Here is a 24,291-nt window from a genome sequence, read left to right as displayed (position 1 = left end):
ACACTTCCAGACCACTGGCTGCTAGTCCTGTTCTGGTCTGCATCCCACAGCGGACTGAAGATTCAAGAGCTTTGCCACATTATGGCACATGTGATACACAAAATGTCATATTACCACACTCACAAGCTCACCTTTAAAAGGGGGAAACAGGTCCTTCACACACCAGGCTTACTTAACTTGGAAGCCCTTATATCAGTGTAACAAACATCTGTTGTTAAGTACCACCATCCTACTGAATCATTCTAGGCACATGAATCAAAACTTACACAGTGTGTGCTGGAGATGATGACGGAGCTAGAGATGAAGCTCAGACCATCGTTCATACTGACTTGAAGAGCTGCTTCCCTGAAAAAAAACCCACGAGAAACAAGTCAGGCCAGCTAGTCCACAACCCTCTACTAGATAACATCCTCTGGAACCTGGGTTCCTGATGAACCAGAAAGACTTTTGTGCAGATTAATTCACACTGCTGGTGCTCTCCCCCCTGTGCTCCAATGCACAAGTGCCAATTAACCCAACAAGCACAAGAGAGTGTCAGAATTAGATGCATGTAAGAACAACAGAATATAGTGAGATGATGCAGACTCATTTTCCCACAGGCAAAGTAAATATTTGAGTACATAGGAAAAACATACATGCCAACTTCTCGTAGCACAGGTGCTGGGCAGAGTAGGTAGGTATCTTCCACTACAAAAGGCTTCTCATCTGGAAAAAAGAAATATTGGGGTTTATTGCCTGATCAGTAATAGAGGCCTTAAAGACCAAGCTTAAATAATGTTTTCCTTGGTCTTGGTACATAAACAAGATCAAACACTATATGAGGGGTAAACACTACTGCACAGCAGTTGTTCTGAGGTAACTGTAGGCGTGCTTTTAGCCCATGGTGTTAGAGAGAATGCAAAGTAACAGCAGATACTCTGCACCTCAGGGAAAAAAAATAAATTCAACACCTGCCATTTACCCCCCAAGAAACATGAGGAAATGTGGCAGCTGAACCTCCTTCCTCATTTCTTTGCAGAGCCCTCGTGAAAACCGTCTTGTTTTCAGGCTGCCACAGCTCTGTCATTCTCACTGTGAAACAGCATCACACAAAGCCCTTGGTGCTGCTGCTCCTACAAAAGGGCTGAGGACTACCTGCCCCTGCAGAGCCACACGCCTCAGGGCAACCAGAAGCCACATCTTGCACACAGCACCCTCGCCATTCCTACAGCTGCTCCATGCTGTTGAAATCTGTCACGTTACACACCCGAGCCACAACAAAACTGAAGATACAAAGCTTTCTGAATGGTCAGAGTAAATTATCTCAGCCAACTCCAGATGGAGTTGCCACAGATCACATATAATTGAAAATAGACGAGTTAAGATAATTGTATATTATGGAAAATCTTGCACTTCAAGGCAGACTTGTCTGAACCTAAATTAAACCTTCCAACCTAAATTATACTACAGTATTAAAAGTGAAGCGAGAAAAATTATCAATAGGCAATTGCCTTGGAAACAGGAACATCAGCTAATACTCTTCCTTTGTAGACTTAGATCAGAACTTTATACCTTCTCTCTGGTGACCAGAGATAGGGATCCCAAGAAACTTCCCAACCCATTTGCAAGCTAACTAGAGATTGGGCAGACTGGCAGAAAACCAGGCAGACAGGCTGTGTGGGTTTTGGTTTTTTTGGACTGGAAGCCACACATTCCCGCAGAAGGGGTTGATTCTGCTGAATCAGCATTTTCCAGAACCACGTCACTGCATTAGAAAGTTTTCTACCAGCTGTACTTATAACCATCTCTAGGGCCTTCTGCAGAGATCCTTACAGACCTCAGAAGAGCTGTTGCTGAATATCAGCAGCTTCCTAAAATTTTCCAGTTAAAATTTTCATTTTGTATGAAAATCTCTCGTCTCCTGAGAGATTCCTTCCCCTTCACCTCTCAAACCTGTAGGTTTCAAATCCCATCTTCAACCCAAACCTTGAATCTTATCTCTATATACTGCAGGGTGGAAGAGACCTTTGTCCTGTGGGGCCGTGTTGAAACAGGAGTACAATTCAGCACCACCTTGCTTTGCTGTTTGAAATACTGACAGCAACAGGGAATGGAAAGGAGCAAGAATAAGAGTTTAACCAAATCATTTAGCAATCCAATGAAGAGCTGAGCTATTCTGTCTGGTCTTTTGTTTTTGAGGAAAATTGTACAAGTTACAATTCCGTTTAAGGTGCCAGTGGAAAGAGGAAAAGCCATGAAGAGATACAAGCCAAAGAGAATGTGGCAACCTCTTCTAAGGTAAGCTCTGCATCAGCTGTGAGCCTTGTTCATTCCTCACTTGGCTGCCGAGATAAATTTGTTCACATGGATGGTGTCTAATAACGATTAGGGCAACAGCAGTAGAGCACTATTGATCCTGGCCCCATTCTTGGTGGCTAGCTCTGCAAGATTCACTCAGATGCCAGGTCACACAGCACATTTTACTGCAGTGGATGAGGCATAAAGATAAGAGATATAGGCTGCAAGAATGTCCCCGCGTGCAGAAGCAGGACTCACCAAGTCAAGCATTCTTTCCCAGACCTTCCTAAAGAAGAGGTTTCCACTGAACACAAAATTTTAGAGAGCAGTAATATTGCTCAAGTAATTTCTATCACACATTATAATCCCTATTTCATACTGGTGTATTTCTTTGCTTTGGCAGCAATATAAAAGATTATTTCCTCAGGCAGGTTAGGAAATGTTTATTTTTTACACTCCATTTAAAAAAATTAAATGGTAATGAAAAATTGTAGCCTTCACTGTTTTCCTTATGCTTCCAGCATCCAGCAAATCCCATGTCTATATATACACACACTTGAATTTTTTTGTTACCCACAGCAGTTATTTTGTTAAGGACTGTTTGACACAGGCAAACAACTGAAAGTGAAACCTTTTAGCCAGCCACATGGTTTTCACAGACAGGCTTCGCTTCTGCATCATGGCTCACCTACTGAGAGCAGTCTTCAAGCTTCTGTGATCCCTCTAGACCCCTCCTCCTGCTGTTGGCATGGAAAGTACCATATTATCGCTGTTTTCCCACAGCCTCAGTGCAAGAACACATACGAACATTTCCACTATGCTAAATATTAGGAGCAGATGTTTTCAGCACAGGGTACTCCTTCGTTAGCCCCATACTAATGGGAAGATAACTCCCTCATTACAAGAGAGGGGGACAGAAAATAGGCATTTAAAGCATGCAGTGTAGTGGTACAATGCACATCCCTCCCTCCCTGTCGCCTGCAGCACAGGCACTGGGTTTATGGTGAGCTGGCATCACATACAGGCCCTCAGTTTTGCAATGGGGTTTCCAAATCAAACCAGCAGCATTTCCACTTCACACAAGCAACGCAGATGCACAGTGGTGTTGAATCTGACCCTACAGTTCTATTCTCACCCTGATTTATGAAGGGATCATTAACTGCCATAGATTTATGACACTGTCTCAGCACACACATGCCAAGAGAATGAAGACTAATGTCTGGTTTGCTCTTTCGCTAACACTGACAGCAAAGGCCAAAGAATTTTTCATGCCAGTATCCACTAAAACAAAAGCTGGCTTAATTTTACAAGGCCTTTTACTTAGATCTCATTAGCTTTTTATTCCTCTTTCTCTCCCTTGTCACCCCCAGCATGCATTAAGGTCTATGCCTCTCTAGAAAGTTTATCAGACTCAGAGTCCCAAGAGGGGACGCATGGCTGGCCAGGCTGGCTACAGGGAGAGATTATTTTGTTTGGAGAATGTTTGTGTTTCACCACAAAAATGAGTGACTATTTTCCTTCGCTCTAAACAAAAGAAGATCCATTTGGTTTGCATAACTGGCCATCTGACTCCTTCCTGGAAAACTTACACAGAGAAACCAAGCAAAACAACCCTTCTCATCTGCTATTGCATCCGTATCTGCAGGATGCATTTGAAAGAATGCCGCTTTTCTCGTCTGCTGCAGAAAAAACTTGCTGTATGCCTGGGCACTAAGAGATGGGCCCCGAACGCTCCCAAACTCTAGAGCTCGTGCCAAAAGCTGGATTTTGTGGTTTGGACTCCTCTCAGCTGACGATACTAGTGGAAGAGCTGGGGAAGGTGGGGGGCGGAGCGCTCGACTCGATGTCGCTGACTTTGCTGCCCAGGAAGCGATTTCTGTTCTGGGCTCGGCTGCTCGCTGGCTGCGTAACCATAAAGAATTCACTTGGTCTCCTTCACCAATGTTACAGAAATAATGGCCAGGCCTTGATTACATCTCAGACACCAATCAAGGGCAGAGCTTGGACATCCTCAGGAAATATTGCAACGCCTCGCTTTTGAGACAGTCCACCCACAGTAATAGGCACAATTTGCTCCCTACCCATGCACCTCTAATCACTCATCAAGCAAAATAAGGTTCTCGCTGTATAAAAAACCCCCACTGGACACTGCACTCATGGGCAGCTAAAACTAGTCAGTCTTGGGGCATAAGCTGTTCAGAACAACGTGCAGAAATGGAGAAGGGTCAAACATCTCACAAAAATACCTCTGTTTTCTGTGGATGCCCTTTCAACAAGGTACTTTCTACTGCTCACATTCCCATAATTCGCTACCCAGCATTCCTACACCTTTTAACAACTATCTGTAGCCTGTAAAATCTATTATTCCCAGTATTAGTGAATAGTTTCTTTCGCCATTAGCAGGGTGTAACCTTTTGGCAAGCCAGGACTTGGAGTACTTCCCAGCCATAATAATAAAAGCCTCAATATATGCACGGTGTTTTAACACAGAAGAGCAAACCTCAATAAAAGGGAGGTACAAAAACCAAAGACGGTGACCAAGACAGACCATAGTACTTTTTTTTAGCCATATAACCAAGCTAAAATAAGCAGCCTTTTCTTCGCTTAATGGTTCATCCAAGAACCAACTGGCACACTGAAAACTAACTGCAAAGATCCCTTACAGAAGGGTTTCAGAAAGCACAACATTTTCAAATTGCCACCGCACTATCACAAATGCTGAGTGTTGGACTCGCAATATCAGCAATATTTTAGTCCAGAAAAGGCTGCAAAAGCTGTTTGCCAAACTTCCCATATATCACAGACTAACAATTTCCTTCTGTGACCCGTGTTTAAGATTTGTGTTAAACTAAAGTACATTTCAGACAACGCTTTGACCTAGTCTTGTGTTACTATACGGGAGAAGACTCTGGTCTATCAGACTAGTACAGCCAAATTGGGGGTGGGAGCCGGGCTGCTCTCACACAAGACTCCCTCAGGAACACCCGTGCTAAGGCCACTGTTCTCTGTACCTCAGCCCACTCGAGATGTGTAGCCCTGAGCCACCGTAGAGCCTGAGCACTTCCATTGTCCCTTTGTCACCTCAGATGAGACAAAACACCTCCATAATTCTCTGCACTGCCTACCAAAGCACAATCTCTGTTCATCCTGGCTGGCTCCTCCTCTTATGCCACTCCTTGTGACAAGTCTGCAAGCAAAGTTTTTATTACAAACCCATTTTGTGGGGAGATAGGAATGCAGAAAGACACTGGAACAGTCTCTTGAGCTACAGAAACTTCCAACAAGACCCATAAATAAGAAATGTTTTGTTAATGCTGTAATGAAAACCACATTGAGATCATGCTATAATTGCTCTGCTTTGTGTAGGGACATGAGCTTTGAAAGCCAAAGCCATTCAGAGCAGAGTTAAGAGATTGGGAGAAGAGAAAGATAAGCACAGAACAATGATATCACATTCATAACAATCTCTAGATGGAGAGAAGGGATCTGGAAGGAATCGCTTTTTCTCTGATGGGTTCATCTGCTGTGCATACAATTCTGTTCAACAAGCACACATAGCTCCAAGACTACTAAGAGAACTTGGCAAAGCCCCACGCTATTAATTTGCTCGTGCTCACAACTGGCAGCTCAGGAGAGCAGCACAACAGGGTCACTCCCAGGTAGGAGTCTTGCTCCAGCACTGCAACAGCTCCACTCCAATCTCGGAGCTGTTACCATAAGCTCCATCAGGCTTATTTGCACACGTATACTCATGTCACAGTGAGACATGACCATCTTGGTCTCCCAGCAGCATACAGTATAAATAAGTGAGCTTGGTAAAAGCACTCCACGTCACACTGAGATTCTCCTCCTCACTCAGCCCAAGTTTCCTGACTGCTCTGTGCTTGTTCCTTCAACACTTGGCCTGGTCAGCTGCACAGAAGTCTTCTGGAGGTAAACGTTCACGAATCCTGTTTTAAAAGTTCCTACACTACAGTTTGTCCCAGGCTAGGAGAGCATTCGAGGGAAGTGTGACCATTTCTTCTGTTTGTATATTCTTTGTCAAGCAATGACTTGGGCCACTCTTCAAAATAAGATGCCAAGCTCACCTTGGTGTATGTTTTTCACCTAGGAAAAATTAGAGGCATACATTGTGTTCCTCATAAAGGTCACACTCCCCAAAACATCTAATGGAGTTTGTACACAGCGATGGACATTCACAGTAGAAAGAGGGAAAATCTACTATATGAAAATAAAGGAAAAAGATTTAGTGGAGGGTTAAAGTGACATGATCAAGTGGGGAAATCGGGGATTAGAGAGTGGAACTGCAATGCAAAATATTCCTGTGCTAAGAGTGACCAGGCTGTGAGAAAGTAAAGAAGATATCACAAAAAAAAGTACTGTGCTGCCAGGAAAAATGAAAGATATGGAAAATGGAGCAACCTGCTAGGCTTTAAAAACAGAAGACAATTTTTAGAAGGCATTTATTGGGCAGTTTGGGGATACAGTTCCCTATACAGCTCACTCTCCACTGATACCTGGCAAAGTCACGCTCCCACTGTCTCTGCCTCATTTTCCCTCACTTCTGGTACTCAGTACTGAAAAAAATATCAGGCTAGTTTGTGCAAAGGATCAATTTTGGCCAAATGTCCAGAGCATTCACTAGAATGCAAAGATCTAGCCCCACCTCTGCTGTGGTGCATGCTGTTTCCTTACCAATCTTTCATCTCTCCCTTCAGTTCTAAGTTGCCTAGGACAGAGCTCGCCTCTATGCCCAGAACTATCTTTGCTGGATCCTGCACAATCTGGGCAGACAAAGACATTTTAGCACCACGAAGCAGTCATAAGTCACTGCACTGGATAATTACTTTTAACTCTGTGCAGTCTGAAACCAATTCTCCTAGGTCCTGCTGCTGGCAGAAAACACCCTGCTGTTGAACATGCATCTGATTACAGTTCTGCTCAGCCAAATATCCTTCATGGTTTCTACAGATGTTCTTTTTTTTTATCCCATAGCTATGAACATTATGAGCCAATGCTCTCTTCACCTGCCACTTTTCTCTGCCAATAATCCCAATAAAAATCTATTAGCTCATGCCCTTAACCTCAGCAAGTCCTAACTGTGCTGGTCTACATCTCATCAGGGATAATTTAAGGTTTCAGGAACTGTTGGCTTAGTGTTATCTTTAAAAATGCCTCCCCCTCCCTGATACAGTCAGAGGCTGAGAGGTTTCAAGCAAACAAAAACAGCTGAGCTGTACAATCTCCAAAAGCTTTCCATAAAATGGAAATGGCCATTGACACAAAAGTTGGTAATTCCAGAACTTGCCTACTACAGAGGGGTCAAACATAACAGTACAAAAGCCATACAGGACAAGTGACATACACGCACTGCCCTATAGACATACCTGCCCTGAATGCTCAGGGGCATTCCTCACAGGGCAAACAGCCTTAGCAAAGTGTTCCCCTGCACCGAAGAGCAAATTACACAGATACTCCAAGCACGAGCAAGTCCAACATGGAGCCATTAGACTTCCACATGTAAAAACTAATTCATGCATTTATTTTACACTCAAAAGCATCAGAACCACCTCCAAAACAATCAGGCAGCTTCTGAATAGATTCCAGGTTAGAAAAAATGAATTCTACTGTCCCTGGTGGTGTTACGGTATCTGGTTGCATCTGCAGGTGTGCCAGATGAGAACAACAGGATCATTAGCTCTTCCAGCTAAACAGCTCTCAGGACACTTCACAGAAAGACCAGACACTTGGGGTCTAATTTGCTTCTCTTACTTCGGTTCTTCTGCTTGGTGAACTCCGTAGAGGAAACATCTTTCCAAGCTGCACCCAGAGAAGCACAGCAATGCCTTAGCCACTGCTCCAATAGAGCTTCCAACAATAGTGTTTATTTAAGCTGCATCACCAGGCCTGCTAAGTACCACGAAATATAGGTAAGGAGAGAAACAGACCTGATCTCACTACATACTTAACCCAGCAAGACACATACAGATACTCTTGGCAGGCAAGTTTCTCATCTTCTGTATTTTGTCCCCTCTACTGCTCAAGCTTATCTATTTCACATACTTCCTGTCAGAGCTGCAGCATACAGTACCACCAGCAATTTTCCTCAAGAAAATAAATCATCTCTTCTGCATTCTGCAAATTTAATAGCTCCTCATCCTGTAATTATTACCTTCACAGTCAACCTATTTGAATATCCAAAATGTTTTGCAAGCAAATGCCTGCCAGTGCAGAGTGAGGGGGAGAAAAAAAAAAAAAAAAAAAAAAAAAATCAAACCAGCTTACTGAGAGTAACCGTGTCATTGATCCTGAAACTGCAGAGCACTCTGTCAACATTACGGGCATGTCGAAATCCATTTCCTCTCACGACAACCTGAAACGACTCTGTAGCAAAAGAGACAGAGGATTTATTGATATATAGCAAGGCAAAGAATGGGCATTTAGACAAGGCACATGTGTCAAAAGTTTTCACTTGAGATCTCTTGAGCTGAAACTTTAAGTTTAAAAATTGTTAGAAATTGAACTTCCACTCTCTCCCTACCCAACTTCAATTTGAGGTTTTAGAAACAGGAAATAATACACAACAGAAACATTTTAACTGACCCACAGTGAAAACATTAAACTTCAGAGACACTGAGCTTTCTCCTCCCCAGGTTGCCATTTTAATGGCAGAAAGTTCTGGGTGAAGAAAGGCAAAAGTATCTTTCCATGGAAAGGAAAAAATCCTCCAGTGACAAATTCCTTGGAGAAGTTCAAGTGCTACTTTCCTAGGAAACTGCAAAATTGTATCAGTTGTCATGAGTTTTGTCACATCCTGCCCTACTAGCCTGTACAATGACCTTGGCTGGACTCATTTCCATACACTGACAGGGGGTTTCATCAACCGAAGAGCTTTCTAGTCTCTGGACAAAGGCTGTGGGGCTCTGGGGGCAGTTCCCCAAGTCTTCCTCTTTGTTATTCTTCCAGATCAACTCTACAAGGTCACCATGAGTTGCGGCACAAGCAGAAAGCCTCAAGGACAGTCACCTACACCTGAGCGCTGAACTGAGCAGTCCTTTTTGGAACAAGCAGGGCTGAGCAATGAGATCATATCCTCACAAGTCTTTCAGACTACTCTCTACTGTCCCTTGTTACTACAACTACTTGAACCCAGTACTGGGAAAGGTTTATGAACTTCCTGCAGGCACCGGCATTAAGACTGCCTTGCAAGGAAAGCACCATTTTCAGACTTTCAGATTTTGAAACAGGGCCATAGTCCCAGAAAAGTTCTGGCAGAAGACAGAGACTCAAACTCTGCAGTTCCCCACAGTGAAGGAAACAGCCCCCACAATTCCTGTTACTACCTAGGAGAGGCACTCAGATAATCCCCACCAATGTTCTGCTAATGAATGTGGTTTGAACACAAAATGTTTCACTGTCCAAGACAATGCAGGAATAATCACAGTGCATCAGAAACACCACCCTGGTTTTAAAATTCCCAGGAGCAACAAGGAACCTAGTTTTTGCAGATTCAAAGTTTTCCCCTTGCACTTTACAGTCCCCATCTTCTTTCATCTCCCTTAAGGACTCACATACTGTACTTGTCAAAAAAAGCAGATTTGCTCTGGAATCTGGGCTCTCTTCCAGGTCCCACTCGTTTACAGCCAAGTTGCAAATTATCCCACCACATCTAGCCAGGGAAGCTGCCTCACAGGCCCACTATGTGTTGTCCAAGAGCATTTGGGAAGAAAGGGGGAGAAGAGTTCTGTTCTGGAGTGCGGGGGCTGATGAATAGTTAAGAGAAATCACAGAAGTCTCAACTGCTGGGGAATGAGAGTTCAAGTACAGTCAAAGAACAGCATATCAATGATGTCAGATTAACCACGGGGATCCTGTCTCTGTTTGAGACTGAAACGAGCAGATACAGTATGCACCCTGCATGTCTGTACTGATACAAAACCAAATAATCAAGGAACTGGCATTTCAGAATAATGTGCTGCTGCTGAAATTCGTTGCCCAAGTGTCTGGGACCAGTCTGCAGTGCAAGAGTGGCCTCAGGTAACACGGAACCCTCATGTTCCCTCCTTCTGAAAAAAAGGCAAAAATCACCACCACTCTTCAAGGATGTGCACAGAAACAAGAAAACATGAGGTATCACAGCTATACCTGCAAAAAATTATTTCAGAAGACACTAATGCACATAACTTTCATATTCAGTGGCACTTTCATTAGTCTCAAAGTCTTAAATAATGGAATTAACTGCAGTTCAAGAGCAATGGAGTATTTGCCCAAACTCAGAGATAAGGCCTTGAACTGAGCATCTAAATAACAGTTGGCATTTTTCAAGGTTAACATTGCTCCTCCTGTGAAGTACTGGCCAAATGCCAATGTGAGCAGTTCATACAGAACCTCTGTACGTTTCCTTTAGGCTGACTCTGCTGGATACAGCTGTACATTACCCTTACATTCTCATTAAAACACAATGAATGCGAGTGAAAAGATGTATAAGCAACTAACAAGTATATTAGAAAGCGTAAAGATGGTTATAAATGATGGTTTTAAGTCATCTTCTGGCTTACAACATTACATAAGCATCATTGTTTATCACTTCTGTAAGTATGTAAATATATTTTTTAAAAATCTACAAGTGTCTAAGTGGATCTGAATCTTCATACAATTTTATTTCCTTTCTCAAACATTCATGGAATGTCACTGCACTATATCAGAAACTCATGGCAACAATCATCTCCCATGCTAAGGCAGACAGAGACCTGGTTTGGAGCCTTTTTAACACAGGAACTATTTAATGAGAAATAGATGACTAAGTACTATAATTCATATCATTTATGCCATCCTGGCTTCAAAAGCAAAACTACTGCAGTGGCACGCACAGAATGCAAACATGATGCCTGGTACTTACTGGGCATTTAGCCTGGTGTCTTGCATCTGCTAGGAAAATATGACTACCTGTATATGTTTAGGTATACAGGCAATTGCTCTAGGAACAGGAGATGCAGGAAGGATGATTAAAGCAGCTGCTTTGGAAGTGGAAACAAAGAAGTAATGACAATTGGCTTTCCTATTTGGACTACCAATTCAAGAAAAAAAAGAAGATGCAGAACTTGTCACTCATTCTTTTCTATAAACCACAGCTCTGCTCCCAGCCTCTCTACTTGATGAGTTGCTACACATTCAAACAGGATACACATCACAGAATGGGAAGAATTCACAGGAAGCAGGTGGAAGAGGCTAAAATGGTTCTCAAGCTTTCTTTGAAAAAGGCTGGGTTCTGCTGAACGCAGAGATGCTTGCCAGGACTTTAAAGCCACAGAATACATAGCACAATCATATTAGAACAAGCAGAGAAAGAGGGGGCAGTACAATTCACACAAGTCAGCTGAATGATGTTTATATTGTAGTCCTCAGTCACTGTATGAACCCTAAATGCCTAAGAAATGTTCAAAGAATATTAGAAGCCTTTAGATCAAAGTGTCCTCATTTTACTTTCTTGCTAGTTTCTTAAGCAGCAATTCCTTCAACAATCCTCTGAGATTTAAGCAGCACTTCCCTCAAGAATCCTCTGAGATGGTGAATTTGCAAAACACTAAACCTAATCACAAAGTCTTATTTTCTGATTTGGTTTGTAATTTTGCAGCATATCTACTTCAAGTTTGGCACAGTCCGAGTAAAACAGACTGGTTTGACTGAAAAACAGTTAGTCACATCTGTCAAATTCAAGGCTTTTCTGTAAGAAAATCCCATTTGGCATCATTTGGCAGAAATGGGAAATGTGTAAGCTACTGTAAGATGCAAAGAAATTCACCAAAAAAGCAGACGATTTAGCTCCTCTTAATTAGTTACTTTTGCAATCTCCAACAATTAGAGACGGACAAAGATGTATTTTAGGCAACATGAACAACGAGGGCCTCAATTTATACTTACCCCCTGCACATATACTGGAAGGCTCTGCTGCCAGAATTTCTATACAGGATTTCTTCAAAATCTAAAAGATAGAAAAAAAATGTCATGAAGTATCTCAGACTTGTTTCTATAGAAACACAAATCTAAAAGCGTGAGAGAGAGAGTGCACTTGTTCTCACCCAAATGCTTAACTCAACACTGCACTTGGCATTCATGTCACAATTATGCCATCTTGGCTTTTCACTTTAAACCAACCACATCGGTGTCACTGCTCTTCCACAGCAAACTATTGCTGTGGAGGAAGGCAACGGATGCCAACGCTCCCCAGTATCTGCACAAGCCTCTGTCTGTGGTACAAGTTATTATGCAGACTATGACCCGTAACAACTAAGGTGCACTCTGAAGGGTTAGCGAGGCAATGTCCTCCCTTTGCAGTCACACCTCCCTCTCCAAAATTATTCTGGAGCCCAAAACTCCAAATAAAACGTCACAAGTTTAAGCTAAGCTGTTTACCTTTGCATTAAAACGTCCTAGGAATATCTCCATAGCCACTTCTCAAGTTTTAGCGCAGGGGTTTCAACTTCTTAATTTTTTAGTCTGATCTATGAGAGCATACCTGAGTGCAACCTCAAAGTTGCACTGTGATTTCAAATCAAGATGTATGGACAATTGTTCTTTACTTAAGCCAAACTTAAATTAAGCAGCATGTTTTTGTAAGGGTTGGCACTGCCTTTAACTACTTTATGCGTAGACAGTGATTTACACAAATACTTCAGCATCAGGCTTGGCAGGCTGCTTGCAAGGCACGAGGAGCATGCGAGAGTTGGATACTGTTTATTCCCATACAGTGCTAAAATTGCTCAAGTTATTATTTGCGTGCAGCAGCCTTTCCCCTGCTCCGAAGACCAACTCATATTCCTCACTGCACACAGTCAGCAAACTCGGGACAGTGGCCGTAAGCCCCGTGAGAACGGCAGCAGCGACCGAGAGCTGTGGGTGTTCAGCACTGGGCTGAGCAGCCCCTAGACGAGGTAATACTGATCAAAATTTAGGTCAGCTCCAAGAGGCAAGTAAATGTCAGCCAAGCATCATGACTCAAATCCAACACGAAAATTATTTTCCCAACTTTAAATTGAAACAGCTGTAAGGAAAGAACAGCAACCAATACAATCAATTCTGTAAGAAAAAGGTAATCTATTTTTTTCTCCACAATCACGGCTCTCTGCCTCAAATACCTAATTGCAAAAGGTACAGATAGAGCCATGATTTAGTTTTTAAAACTTTTAAACAAAAGTTTGAGTTACTCAAAAGCAGGGCTGGTAGAGACTGAAAGAGTACCAAGGGACTGAAGGAACGAGGACCGTCTGAGCTGCTGGCAGCCTGACAAGTGAGGAGAAAGAAGATTTGCAGGAACAAGGTTATACAGGAACTGTCAAGTGGAAAAAAAGAGAAAGTCAACAGCTAAGAACAGAAGTGAAAAGCACTAGAACAATTTGAAAGGGAGAATAAGGAAGACAAAAAATAAAGAGGACTGCAAGAATGCTCTCAAAGTATCCATCCATCCATCTTCTGTCAGTCCTCTACTACTCACCCCTTACTCATTCCAGGTTCTGCTTCTCTGAAGACACAGCATTTTTCTCCCAAAGTAACTGTCGTGGCTAATGAACACAACTAAGAGCTGATATTTTTCCAAGTATTTTTCTTCTCCACTGAAAAATGTCTCCTTTAAGGAGAGAATCCTTTCACATTTTTCCAAATTCCCCCTTAGATTCTCTTCCCCTCTCTCTCAGCATCCCCAAACATTTTAATATATATTTCTTCTCCTTATTGCCTTTCAGCAATGAACAAGAAATAGGCAAATGAGTTGAGAACAAATGTGTGAAAAATACAATCAATACTTTCTTTTTTAAAAAAAAAATCAAGTAAAACCTCACATAATTAAGTTTGAAATTCATGACTTCTATTCAATCATCTGCAAACATTTATGCTGTAAGCCAACTCGGATAGGGGGGGGTGGAATAGCAGGTGTCTCAATTAGATGATGCAGAGCTCCCTTCCAGTCCAATCCAACCCATTTATATGACTATAAAAGCTGGCCTTAATGGCTTTTTACAGTGCCAACTGCAATATTTATTTTGATTTAGAATAATAAGAGGTTTCCAATGCTCCAAGCACCCACCCTAACTTAAAGTGAAAATCAGGGAGCTGTAACTATTGCAAAAGAATTGCTTTATGCCTCTTCCTCACCATAAAAATAAATTCAAAAAGGACCTCAACATATTCCACGTAGAAGATTTCATCAGATCTTCGGTTCTTTCGTTTCCCAAGGAGCGCACAGCCTTGTGTGGGCTGTAGGTGCCCTTCATTCACTGCGGGCTGGCTCCCCAGGAAAGCAAAATAACATGCAAGAGTGGTGACACAATCTCCCAGCTGAGCACCCATAAACCACTCCAACAGCATACACGGGAGAACTGACTCCACATCCTCATTTTCATAGGGAAAACTACAACAGTTCTGGTTTACTTAGTAACCAACTGCAGGCCTCAAGGCAGCTCGCCTTGGCGTCTGTGCAGGAAAGTATTTGAAGCACGTGCTCACTCTTGGTGAGGAATCATCCCATTGTCTTTAGCAGCACACGATAATGACCAAGCTCAGATTCCCAAATCAGTCTCCTGGTGTACTCTATAGGGCTCTAATTATGCTCCAGCTCCACACAGGCTCCTGGGAGGATCTCTTGTTAATATTTGTTGACAGGCCAAATGGAAAAAATGCAGCACATCCTTGTGGAAGCACGGCTTTATTTGTCACGGTTATCTCCATCAGGACAGAACTGAATTTAGCACTACCTGTGACTAGTTTAACTTTCTGCCAGGCAATGCATTAAAGGCTAAGAACCAGGAGAGGCCCTGCAGGTCTTTTTTAGAAAGAAAGGGAAGAAGGGGAGTGAAATTCTGCAGCTGCTGGAACCTTTCATTTGGCATTCTGGTCCACAAGGATGCAGACAGATTATTTCACCGCAGCAGCTGCATATTTCTTAGAAATTTTTTTCCACCAAATTCGGGAATTCTAATTAGCAAACAGGATGCTGAAGTTTAATAGAAGGTTCCTGCCTAATCAGCGTTAGTGTGAATGACCTGCAGTCTGAGGCTAGGTGCTCATATATCATGCTCTGTTGAATTACTAAATAACAAAGTCTGTTGCCAATTACAAAATAGTAATTTATGAAGTGTTTCCTACCCAATAATATCTGCATGAGCTAAGGAAAACAAATATATTTAAGTGCTTTTTAAAGATGCATTTGGGGGAAGAAAGAAGTAGAAAGCATGATCATATACCACTGAAAGTAACGAGAAACACTGTACAGTTGAGACTGGGGGTTCACATCCTCTACTGGAGACAGTTAACTAGCTACCCAAGCCAAGAGGCTCGAGTTGTTGACTTTCTCTGCGACCTATGTAGAAAGCCTAGCTCTGACAGAAGACAGATTCAGAAGATCTATATGAAGCTCCTGCTCCAAACTGCCCTCTGAAGAACCCACCCTTCCTTACTAGCTGAAGAAGCTCAAAGAGCCCAGCTTGCTGACCCTGGGCAGGGTACACGCAAAGCTCAGGCTACGTGTTCGCAGTAAGGCCGACAGCTGACTCACACATTTGGTGTGTAGTACAGATTTTGCACACACAGGATATGTCTTGCAAAGGAAGTAACTTTCATCTCTCTCCCCCATTCATGGTGTCTCAGCCCCTTCTCCCTGCACCAGTGAATATACAGTTTACTATTTGCAAGTGAACTTTGACCAGCTAGCTCAGGACGAGGACGTAAAAGCATCACCACACTTCTCATGCTTCATCTATTAGATGCTCACATCAAGTTCTCACAGAAGTTACCCCGCTACACACACCCAGCACTGCAGTTTGTGTAACAGAAGTATTCAGGGGCAGTACATTTCCAAGCTAAAATTTCTTGAGGTGAAGGAGTACATCGAACTGCCATATCAATTCTAAGAGCTGAGGCAAGACCTGAAAAATACTGAGGGTAGGTGGGCAAGATGATCCAAAATGAATACAAAAGAAATTAAACTTAAAAGGATGAACCATTTGCACAATTTATACAGATATGAGACAGTCCCACAAACTAGTTCACACTACTTCATTTTTTATACATCACAACTGCTTCACTAGGCTTCTGGCAGCTCACTCAGAGAATGCTTTCTCAGGGACCTGTGATTACACCTCTATTTGAGATAAGCTCTGAGCTAGTGCCACTGCTTAACACATGGCAAAGATCAGGGAGTATTCGTGTTCCAAGCCACTGCTCTTTCAGTCAGTTTCTGTTGAAGGCTCAAAGCACAGCAATGACAGGATCCCATCCTGACTACTTTCATGTTGCTTCATGTTCTATGGCCTCCAGCACTCCTACCAAAGACATATGGAGCAGTAGATGAAGTTGAGTTTCAGGTTTGCCTTCTAGGACTCGCTCCATTTGCTTTAAATTGACAGGTTATGATCTGCAGAAATTTTTCAGGCAAAGTAAAATTTAATTACTTCAGTTCCTTCCATTTGTTTCCCAGCTTACAGCAATTAGATGTCTGTTTCTCTACCAGATTCTTCCCTCCTAACTCAAAATCCCCATCAAACATAGGGGAAGCTGAAATTTCAGCAGTAGCTTTTTCCACAATGAGAGAGACAAAGCAATTGGTTTGCTTAATAAAAAAAGTCACATTGGAACTCACACAAGAGAAAGGACCAAAACCTACATACAGTGCACTGAATACCTTCAGCTCCCACTAAGATTCATGTTTTTAAGTATGACTTCAGCATGGAACTATATTTTCAGCTCGTTTAAGCCTCATTTCAGCCTCCAGGGCACAGCCTGAATAGCTTGGTGGTGCTCAGTGGGAGACAGTCCTCCTTGGAAAGCACCAAGCAGATGTCCCTGCAGCTGCTAACTCCAAACTTGCTGCTCCCACAGAAAAGGGCAGGCAGGTGTACTGAAACATTTGCAGACCCACCACCCTGAACGTTTTTGCTCAGCAGCTGTAGAGGCCCAGTGGAGGCCAGCCTCAACTCCACTACTCCCTGCTTCCCCCCTCTTCCTCATTCCAGAGGACTTCCAAGGCCACTGCCTCTGCACACACAGAGGATCGAAAATCATCTACTCCTCAGGACAAGAGGAGGAGGGAAGAGTCAGGCTGCCTCAGCAGGAATACAGGGCAGCTCACATCAAATCACTGCAGACCAGACAAACCCAGGTCTTCGCATCTCTAGAGTGATTTCAAGCACTCATCTCCCCCAGGCTCAACATTTTTATCTTTCCTTCCCCCCGTTATATCAACCAGCAGCCAGTAGCCTAACCAATCCCCTCTACACACGGCTGAGCATCCTTGCTATACCAACTCTCACGCGGGAATTGAAGGAAGCTTCCAAATCTCACGGTCCTTTTCCCATTAAAATGCTTTCCTGTGAATGCAAATGCTTTGTTTGTCTGTCCAAAGACAGAGGTGCTTTGCAAGGACAAGAAAAGAAGGAAGGAGGGAGCTTACTTTCTGGCTAGAAGAGGAATCTACAGATTCTTTGTTATTCTACGCAGTGATTAATGTCCTTCTTGCCATTCCTTTTACACACCTCCTTTCCAGCCAAGCTATTGCAGTCACTCCACTCAAATGCAAGTGATCAGGTCACAGATTCATTACTGTATAATTACACTTTCCTTGTGACCCTTCTTCCCAGGGCTGGTAAATCTTGCACCAGTCAGCTCAAGCAGTTCTTGACTAGGTTCCTGGAGGCTGAAGTCTTTCCATTCTGTGAAGTATAACTGGAAAGGGAGTCAGAACTGCTCCTGGAATTCATTAAGAACAGCTGCAAAGGGAATGCAGGGCTGGGAAGCAAACTAGGGGTTTTTTGTTGTTTTGTTGCTTTCTTGAATGACATGCAACACCTGATTGTCCAAGAGAATTGAGGCAGTAGCCCCACACTTGGACAGCGCCAGGAAAACCAATAAGCCAGGGATTGTATTCCATCTACATGCGAGAGCACTAGGGAAAACTGACCCTGCACTGAGGGAACAGTTTTGCTTGGTAGTACACGGTGAGAATAGTGTGTAACCACTGTAAACACAGAAATCTGAGACCCCTCTGGTGAACCGACCCTCCCTAGCTTCAAGTTGTGTATTTCATCTGTGTTTTATCAACTGAGAAGCCTATACCAAAATGAACAAAACACATGTCCTTAAAAGGATTTCCCATGCCTCTTTGTAGCCATGGGAAACAATCTAATTAGAACAGTTATGGGATACAACTGAGCAAAAGGAAGAGAAAAATACCAAAAGCTACATTGTTTCCTAGTGAACACTTGGCACATGTTACACTTACAATGAAAATGGCACACACATCCTCTCGTATATTGCCTTTCCTGCTCAGCCAAGGGAAGCATTGGTCCTAGGTGAGACAGTATTAGGCTGCTCAAGGTTTTAGAAGTAGAAAGAGGGATGCCCCACCAAGCATCCTTATTTGCCAGTAAAGATCATGGAGCCACGTGCATGACTTGTACACAAGCCATAGGAAAGGAAACAGTCTATGCCCCTCCCTCTGTCAGCTGAATGCTAGCTCTTATCCCAGCCACCTAGGAACAAGCCAGCTCTTCCATGCTGCACCCAATCCCTAGAGAAATGCCAGGAACTGACCAATCAGAGTGGGGAAACCTGGGTCTGGAGAGGAAAAAAACAGCCCATTTGTCAGGAGGCAGAATGTAGAAAGCAGAGTTTTGGGGATTTTGGTATACACAGCAGGATCCCTTCCCCCATTCTAACCAGGTGAGCAGTGCAGCACATCCCTCAGGACAGAGAGGATGCTAATCAAGCAGAAGGATGGAGGTCAGCGAGTGCCCTAGTCCTTCATACAGAACGTGCTCTAACACATCTCTGCAGCCCCAGCCTGGGCAGCCATTTATAAACTGTCACCATGTGCCTAGTCCATTCAGTCAGTTACTTCCCATCAAGGAGGAAGACATACAAAGGTAACATTTGTGCTCAAAGCTTCCTGTATTGCTACCTGTTGATAAACTTTACCTTGAAGTAGCAATATTAGTACAAACAAAGGTCAGTTTCTTCAGAACAAGTGTTTAAGTGATTTATGAACAGTCAGCAGGTCCTTGTGAACACAGGAAAACTAAACCTTCACCTGTGCAAGCTAACACAAACCAACGTGCACACATGCAAACACATGATTAAAAATACTTACAGAGTCTATGATCCCCTGAAGGGCTTCAAAACCATCATTCACTGGAAAGACATGATCTTTGCTGTCGGCAATTCTAGCCAGCTGACAGAGCGGTGAAAGTAAATAAAAGAGAAATGCAAAGAATGAGATAAATTAGCCAGCAGGCAGCAAATTAAGACTTCTCCAGACTCATCCACTTGCAAGTAAAAAAAACCCCAGATACTCCAAGTACTCTGTATGGATTGTGAGTGCATTATAGTTTGTCAAGCATTGAAATGTTTCTCTCTTTAGCTGGATTGATTTTAGAAAGCTCTATATCAGCAATCAGAAAAGGCTTCCCTTAACTTTGAAAACAAGACAGAATGTGGCTTTCACCAGTGCCCAGAGCCTAATGATCTTCATTGCAAAAACTGTCTCCCACATGACTGTAAATCACCCAGCACAGTAACAACCCAACCAAAATAGGCCACAGGATCAAAACAACAGGCCACTAATGCAGCAAAACACTTCAGCCCATACATCATCTAAACCAGGGAACTAACCAAAGTGATTCTGTATTTTCACATATAGAGAAGACTAATGCAAGTTATACCCCAACTGGAGATACAGGCCTGATTCACCTTTCCTGTCAGGAAAGGAGATTTGACTGTTTGTCCTAGGCTCAACCATTACAGAGCTAAGACAGCAGGGAGCTAACAGGAGATATTTTCCGAGTGGAGGGAAAAGGAAGCAGAAGTACATTTGAAAGCCTAAGTGACAAGGAAGAGGGCCATTCCCGAGGTGGTGGTAACATAAGGGAAACCAGGACATCACCTGTGAAGAGCTACATGCATGTTCACTTGTCAGTAGCATGCTAAGGGTTAAGGCAAAAACATAAGCCCAATTCAGAAGTAATGAGCTCTCCATGCATCTCTTGAAGCAGAATCAAGTTTTACTGCTGCAAGGCCAACGTTTGTTATAGTAATTCTCCCATGGCAGAGGTAACATCAGCCCAGCAGGCCTCTTTGGCGTTTCCTGTAGCATTGCAAATTGGAGGCAGCAGACTAGCCACACATTCCTCCCTAAACCCCACTGGCTCCACCTTTCCAGCTCATGTCACTCAGAACTCCCACTTCTCAAGCAAAACACCAAACTGCCAACCCCCTGGTTTGCATCCAGAGAAATACTCCAAGCAACTTTCCCCTGCCTGCTCCGAGAAGGGTATTAAAGTTGCTCACTGCTTGTTGGCCAAGACACAGCAGCTTCTGTAAGCCAGGATGTTTATAGTTTCCTCAACTCATTCCCCATAGTCCTCCTCCTAGTGCATTCTGGGACTTCAGACACAGTCATCTAATTCCAGTTAATTTCTTCAGCATCTAAATGACTTCAAGTAGCAGCTGTCTAAATTCTGCTACTTTAGATCTAGACTTTTTGCCATTATTATTCCCTTCTTGCTGTAGAAGTGTTTCACTCATATTAGAAAAATATAAAGTCAACTGTTACACTTGGTGTGAAATGTAATTCAGGGACATACTAACATCCATATGATAAATTTAAGTCAGTCTATCAAATGGGAAAACACTATAAAATATTAGTGTCACTAATGAAGCAGTGTGCTTTTTACAGCATACTTTTCCTGCGAAAGAAAAGCTGGACTCAAACTGAAGTGTTGTAGGGCAATACCTCAATTTTATGGAAAACAAGGTCCCCACAAGCACCTTCTGCCTACAGCTTAAGCCAGACTGATTTACTGTTCTTCATGTGTCTTTTCCTCTGCTTTTCTCCACCATTAGCAAGAGTAATTGTGGCATGCAGAGACAGTTCTCCACATACAGACATTTAGACAGAAAGAGGCTTAAACCCAACACCCAGACCAAGGCACTTCAGGCAGTCACTTCAGACTGTCAGACAACAGGAGAGGAAGATTGCTTGAGAAGCCTTGAGAAAGCGATTCAGGAGCGTGTGTCTGTGTTCAACATGCACCTTTGCCAAGGACCTCAGTAAACGCGAGGGCCTCATTTACCTGGGTCTCATTGAAGTCTTTCACACCAACACAATATACTGTTGCTCCCAGGTCACGCGACCGATTAGCCTGGAACAAGGAAAGGTAAGATGACATGGATGCAAATGTGATGGGATGCAGGTTTCTGACAAGTCTTAATCGTAAATTTAAGTCTTTCTCTGTAAAATGAGTGACAGGGGAGCTTGTCAAAAGAGAGTTTTAAAAGCTTTCCTCCCTAATTCTGCAGAAACAGGTTTTATCTGCTACTAGAGTAGCTATTTTGTTTAGTAAAGCAAAACCCAAGGTATTTGATGGGGTTTTTTTAAACCTAATTAGCTCCTAGCAACTCCAACTTCCTAACAGTTGTCTGTCCAACAGATGCAAGACAAACTAAATCCATTTTCTTTTCATCATTTAGGGCACATCCCAGTGTAATGGTAACCTACAATGTTTTGGTATTTTCTATTTCAGACGTGTGCCTGGACTCATGATATCCATAGGTGAAGAGACATTTCATTCCATCTGCTACAAAACTGTACTACTCCCACTATTTACACAGCATCTCAAACTAATAAAGGGAAAACATCCACAGGTTTGATTTTTCCAGGCTATTTCATTGACATGTAGGTGAAGTTGCATTTACTATTCAAAAAGCAACTGTTCTAAATGCTTTTGCCTGCCTAAGTATGAATTAAGTGATTTAATCATATTTCATTAGAACAGGAATACCTGACTGAAAATCCATTCCCAGAAAAGATGGTAGCACATCAGGTTGTATCAGAAGACTGCAGTAGCTCAAATTGTCAGGTACCAAAGTGTCTTACAAGAAAAGCAACATTCCAGTTTTACACTGAGAAACTTAAACCTGAACAACTGAAGCAACTCCCAGTGTAAGAGCTGAGTTCAGGATCCCCGTTTTACTAGCTCACTAACTGCTCCTCCCCAAACCAAACCAAATATAACGCTTCTGACCTCTCAACTTGTTCATTCACCTCTAAAAACAAACTTGTTTTTCTTGTGGATTTTTGATTTCGGAAGGGAAGAAAAGGAGGTGAGCAGTAAGGAGGGGAACTTTACATTCATGACATTTGTTTGTGCTGTAGCAATATTGGTTTTATTCTACAAAACGATTCCTTTTGTTGTTATTGGATTTAAAGCTGCACTTTGGACAGATTGAGAGGAAAAATTCTGTCCATAGCAAATTCATGTAACAATACAATCTTCCAAGTTTAGGTCATCTTAAGTTGTTTGACTGACAAGTGAAAACTGGTTCATCTCTTCAGAGATGACTATCAAAAGGAGATCAGTAGGAACATTATACAGCAAAGCTTTCAAGTGCTCAACCTACTGTTTATCTAACATTTTGCATAATACACTAATTTAATGAGGGTGTTGACAATACATGCTGCAATCTTGGAAATATTTGTGGAAATTTTGGATTTGGTCATCTGAAAGGCTTTCTGATGTGACAGATTATCTAGGAACAACAGTCATCCTCCTTCCATGATTTTTTACATTTTGTGAAAGAAGAAAAGTCAAAGTGAGAAGATTCAGGTATTTCCCAGAACAATCCAGTAAATACTGAAACTTTTCAGCTGTGAACTATTCCCTCCTCCGGGTTTTTTTTGTTTTTTTTTGTTTGGTTTTTTTTTTTTTTTTAACTGGAAGCTTAAAACCCCCCCCTTTTCCCATGAATGGTCTCAGTTTTGATGAGTCAGAAGCATTGCTGCTGTTAATGTTTATCCTTAAGATTCATGTCTAAAGAGCACCAAAGGGAAGATTTGTTACTTGGAAAAAAGGTTTTCCTTATCTTTTGCCTTCAAAGCAGCAAGCCCAGACATTTCATTGTCTCCCTGGCTAAAAATGTGTAAGACACTTACCTCCCTCTCGGAGTAGAAAAATAGGTCTTCGTGGAGTTCACCATCTGTCAATGCAATGATGACACTTGCAGTTCTGTAACCTAAATACACAAACTTCTTTAGTCCCTTGTTTTTGAGTTGTATTTGTTAAACTAGCCTAGAAAATATCCTGCTAGCAACCTGTTAGCACACTTAAAGGACCAGAAACAATGGACACCAAGCCCATGTCCTTACCACCCTTCAGTCAACCAGTTTTCAGAGGACATGAATTTCTGCACTCTTTTTCCACTCAGGCACCTGCCTTCTGTAACAGTTTTACACCACACTCCTCTGATGTGCCAATGATTGGTCATTGACAGCCTCTCATAACTATTTCAATATTTCAGACCAGTAGATTAGACTGCAGCCATCAAAAAAACCAATGCAAAGTGTTCCTTGTTTTTTCCTGAATTTATTAATACAGTCAATTCAAGAAATCCAGAGATTTTTTTTTTCAGCTTGTGATAAAAAGCTCAGTTGGGATTTAAACAGATATGGGAGGAAAATGGCCTAAAACCTTCAACCTTCTTGTGTAACGTATTTCAGCAACATAGCTAAACCTTGCAGTCTTCCCCTTGTATTGATTACAGCTTGGGTTTTACAAGTTTATTAGTTTTTAAGAGCAGCCAAATAGAATTAATTCATATTTCTGACAATAGACTTGCTACAGAACTGAAGGAGCTCTGTAGGTACATCGTGCACACACACTGTTATGGAAAGATAAAGGCTAAATATGTCAAGGCATGTAAATTCTCAACCTTTAAATTTCTTCAATCATCTAGGGCATTTTCCTGCCATTACGAGGGGCTGTGCCTTTAACAAGCTGTTGCTGAAGAGACAAAAATCCAAACAAGCAACATTTTCAATTACTGCAGAACAGAGATCTGATACCTCATTTTCTTGGTGCCACTAAGAAATCCCCAATTTTAAATAACATGGTAATGAAGCAATGAGAAAGTTGGGTGCTTGACAAACAACAAGCAACATGCAGGGTCATTCATGCTGCAGATGCTTAAGTCAAG

The 24,291-nt window shown here is 42.4% G+C and overlaps 1 protein-coding gene across 1 annotated transcript in view; it reads right to left on the bottom strand.

The window, feature by feature from the left end:
* ANTXR1 (ANTXR cell adhesion molecule 1) overlaps positions 1 to 24,291 on the bottom strand; it is a 99,262-nt gene that overhangs the window by 61,190 nt on the left and 13,781 nt on the right. Inside the window, exons 6-12 of the mRNA XM_068421421.1 lie at positions 23,252 to 23,331; positions 21,393 to 21,461; positions 19,412 to 19,492; positions 12,199 to 12,259; positions 8,563 to 8,661; positions 636 to 705; positions 267 to 345 (exon numbers count right to left, since the gene is read on the bottom strand). Coding sequence (XP_068277522.1) covers positions 267 to 345; positions 636 to 705; positions 8,563 to 8,661; positions 12,199 to 12,259; positions 19,412 to 19,492; positions 21,393 to 21,461; positions 23,252 to 23,331 — 539 coding nt within the window. The remainder of the gene's footprint in view (positions 1 to 266; positions 346 to 635; positions 706 to 8,562; positions 8,662 to 12,198; positions 12,260 to 19,411; positions 19,493 to 21,392; positions 21,462 to 23,251; positions 23,332 to 24,291) is intronic.

Source organism: Nyctibius grandis, chromosome 33 (assembly GCF_013368605.1).
Source record: "Nyctibius grandis isolate bNycGra1 chromosome 33, bNycGra1.pri, whole genome shotgun sequence".
Classification (NCBI taxonomy): domain Eukaryota; kingdom Metazoa; phylum Chordata; class Aves; order Nyctibiiformes; family Nyctibiidae; genus Nyctibius; species Nyctibius grandis.
Note: the sequence above shows the minus strand (reverse complement) of the source record. Positions and strands in the feature narration are given on the sequence as shown.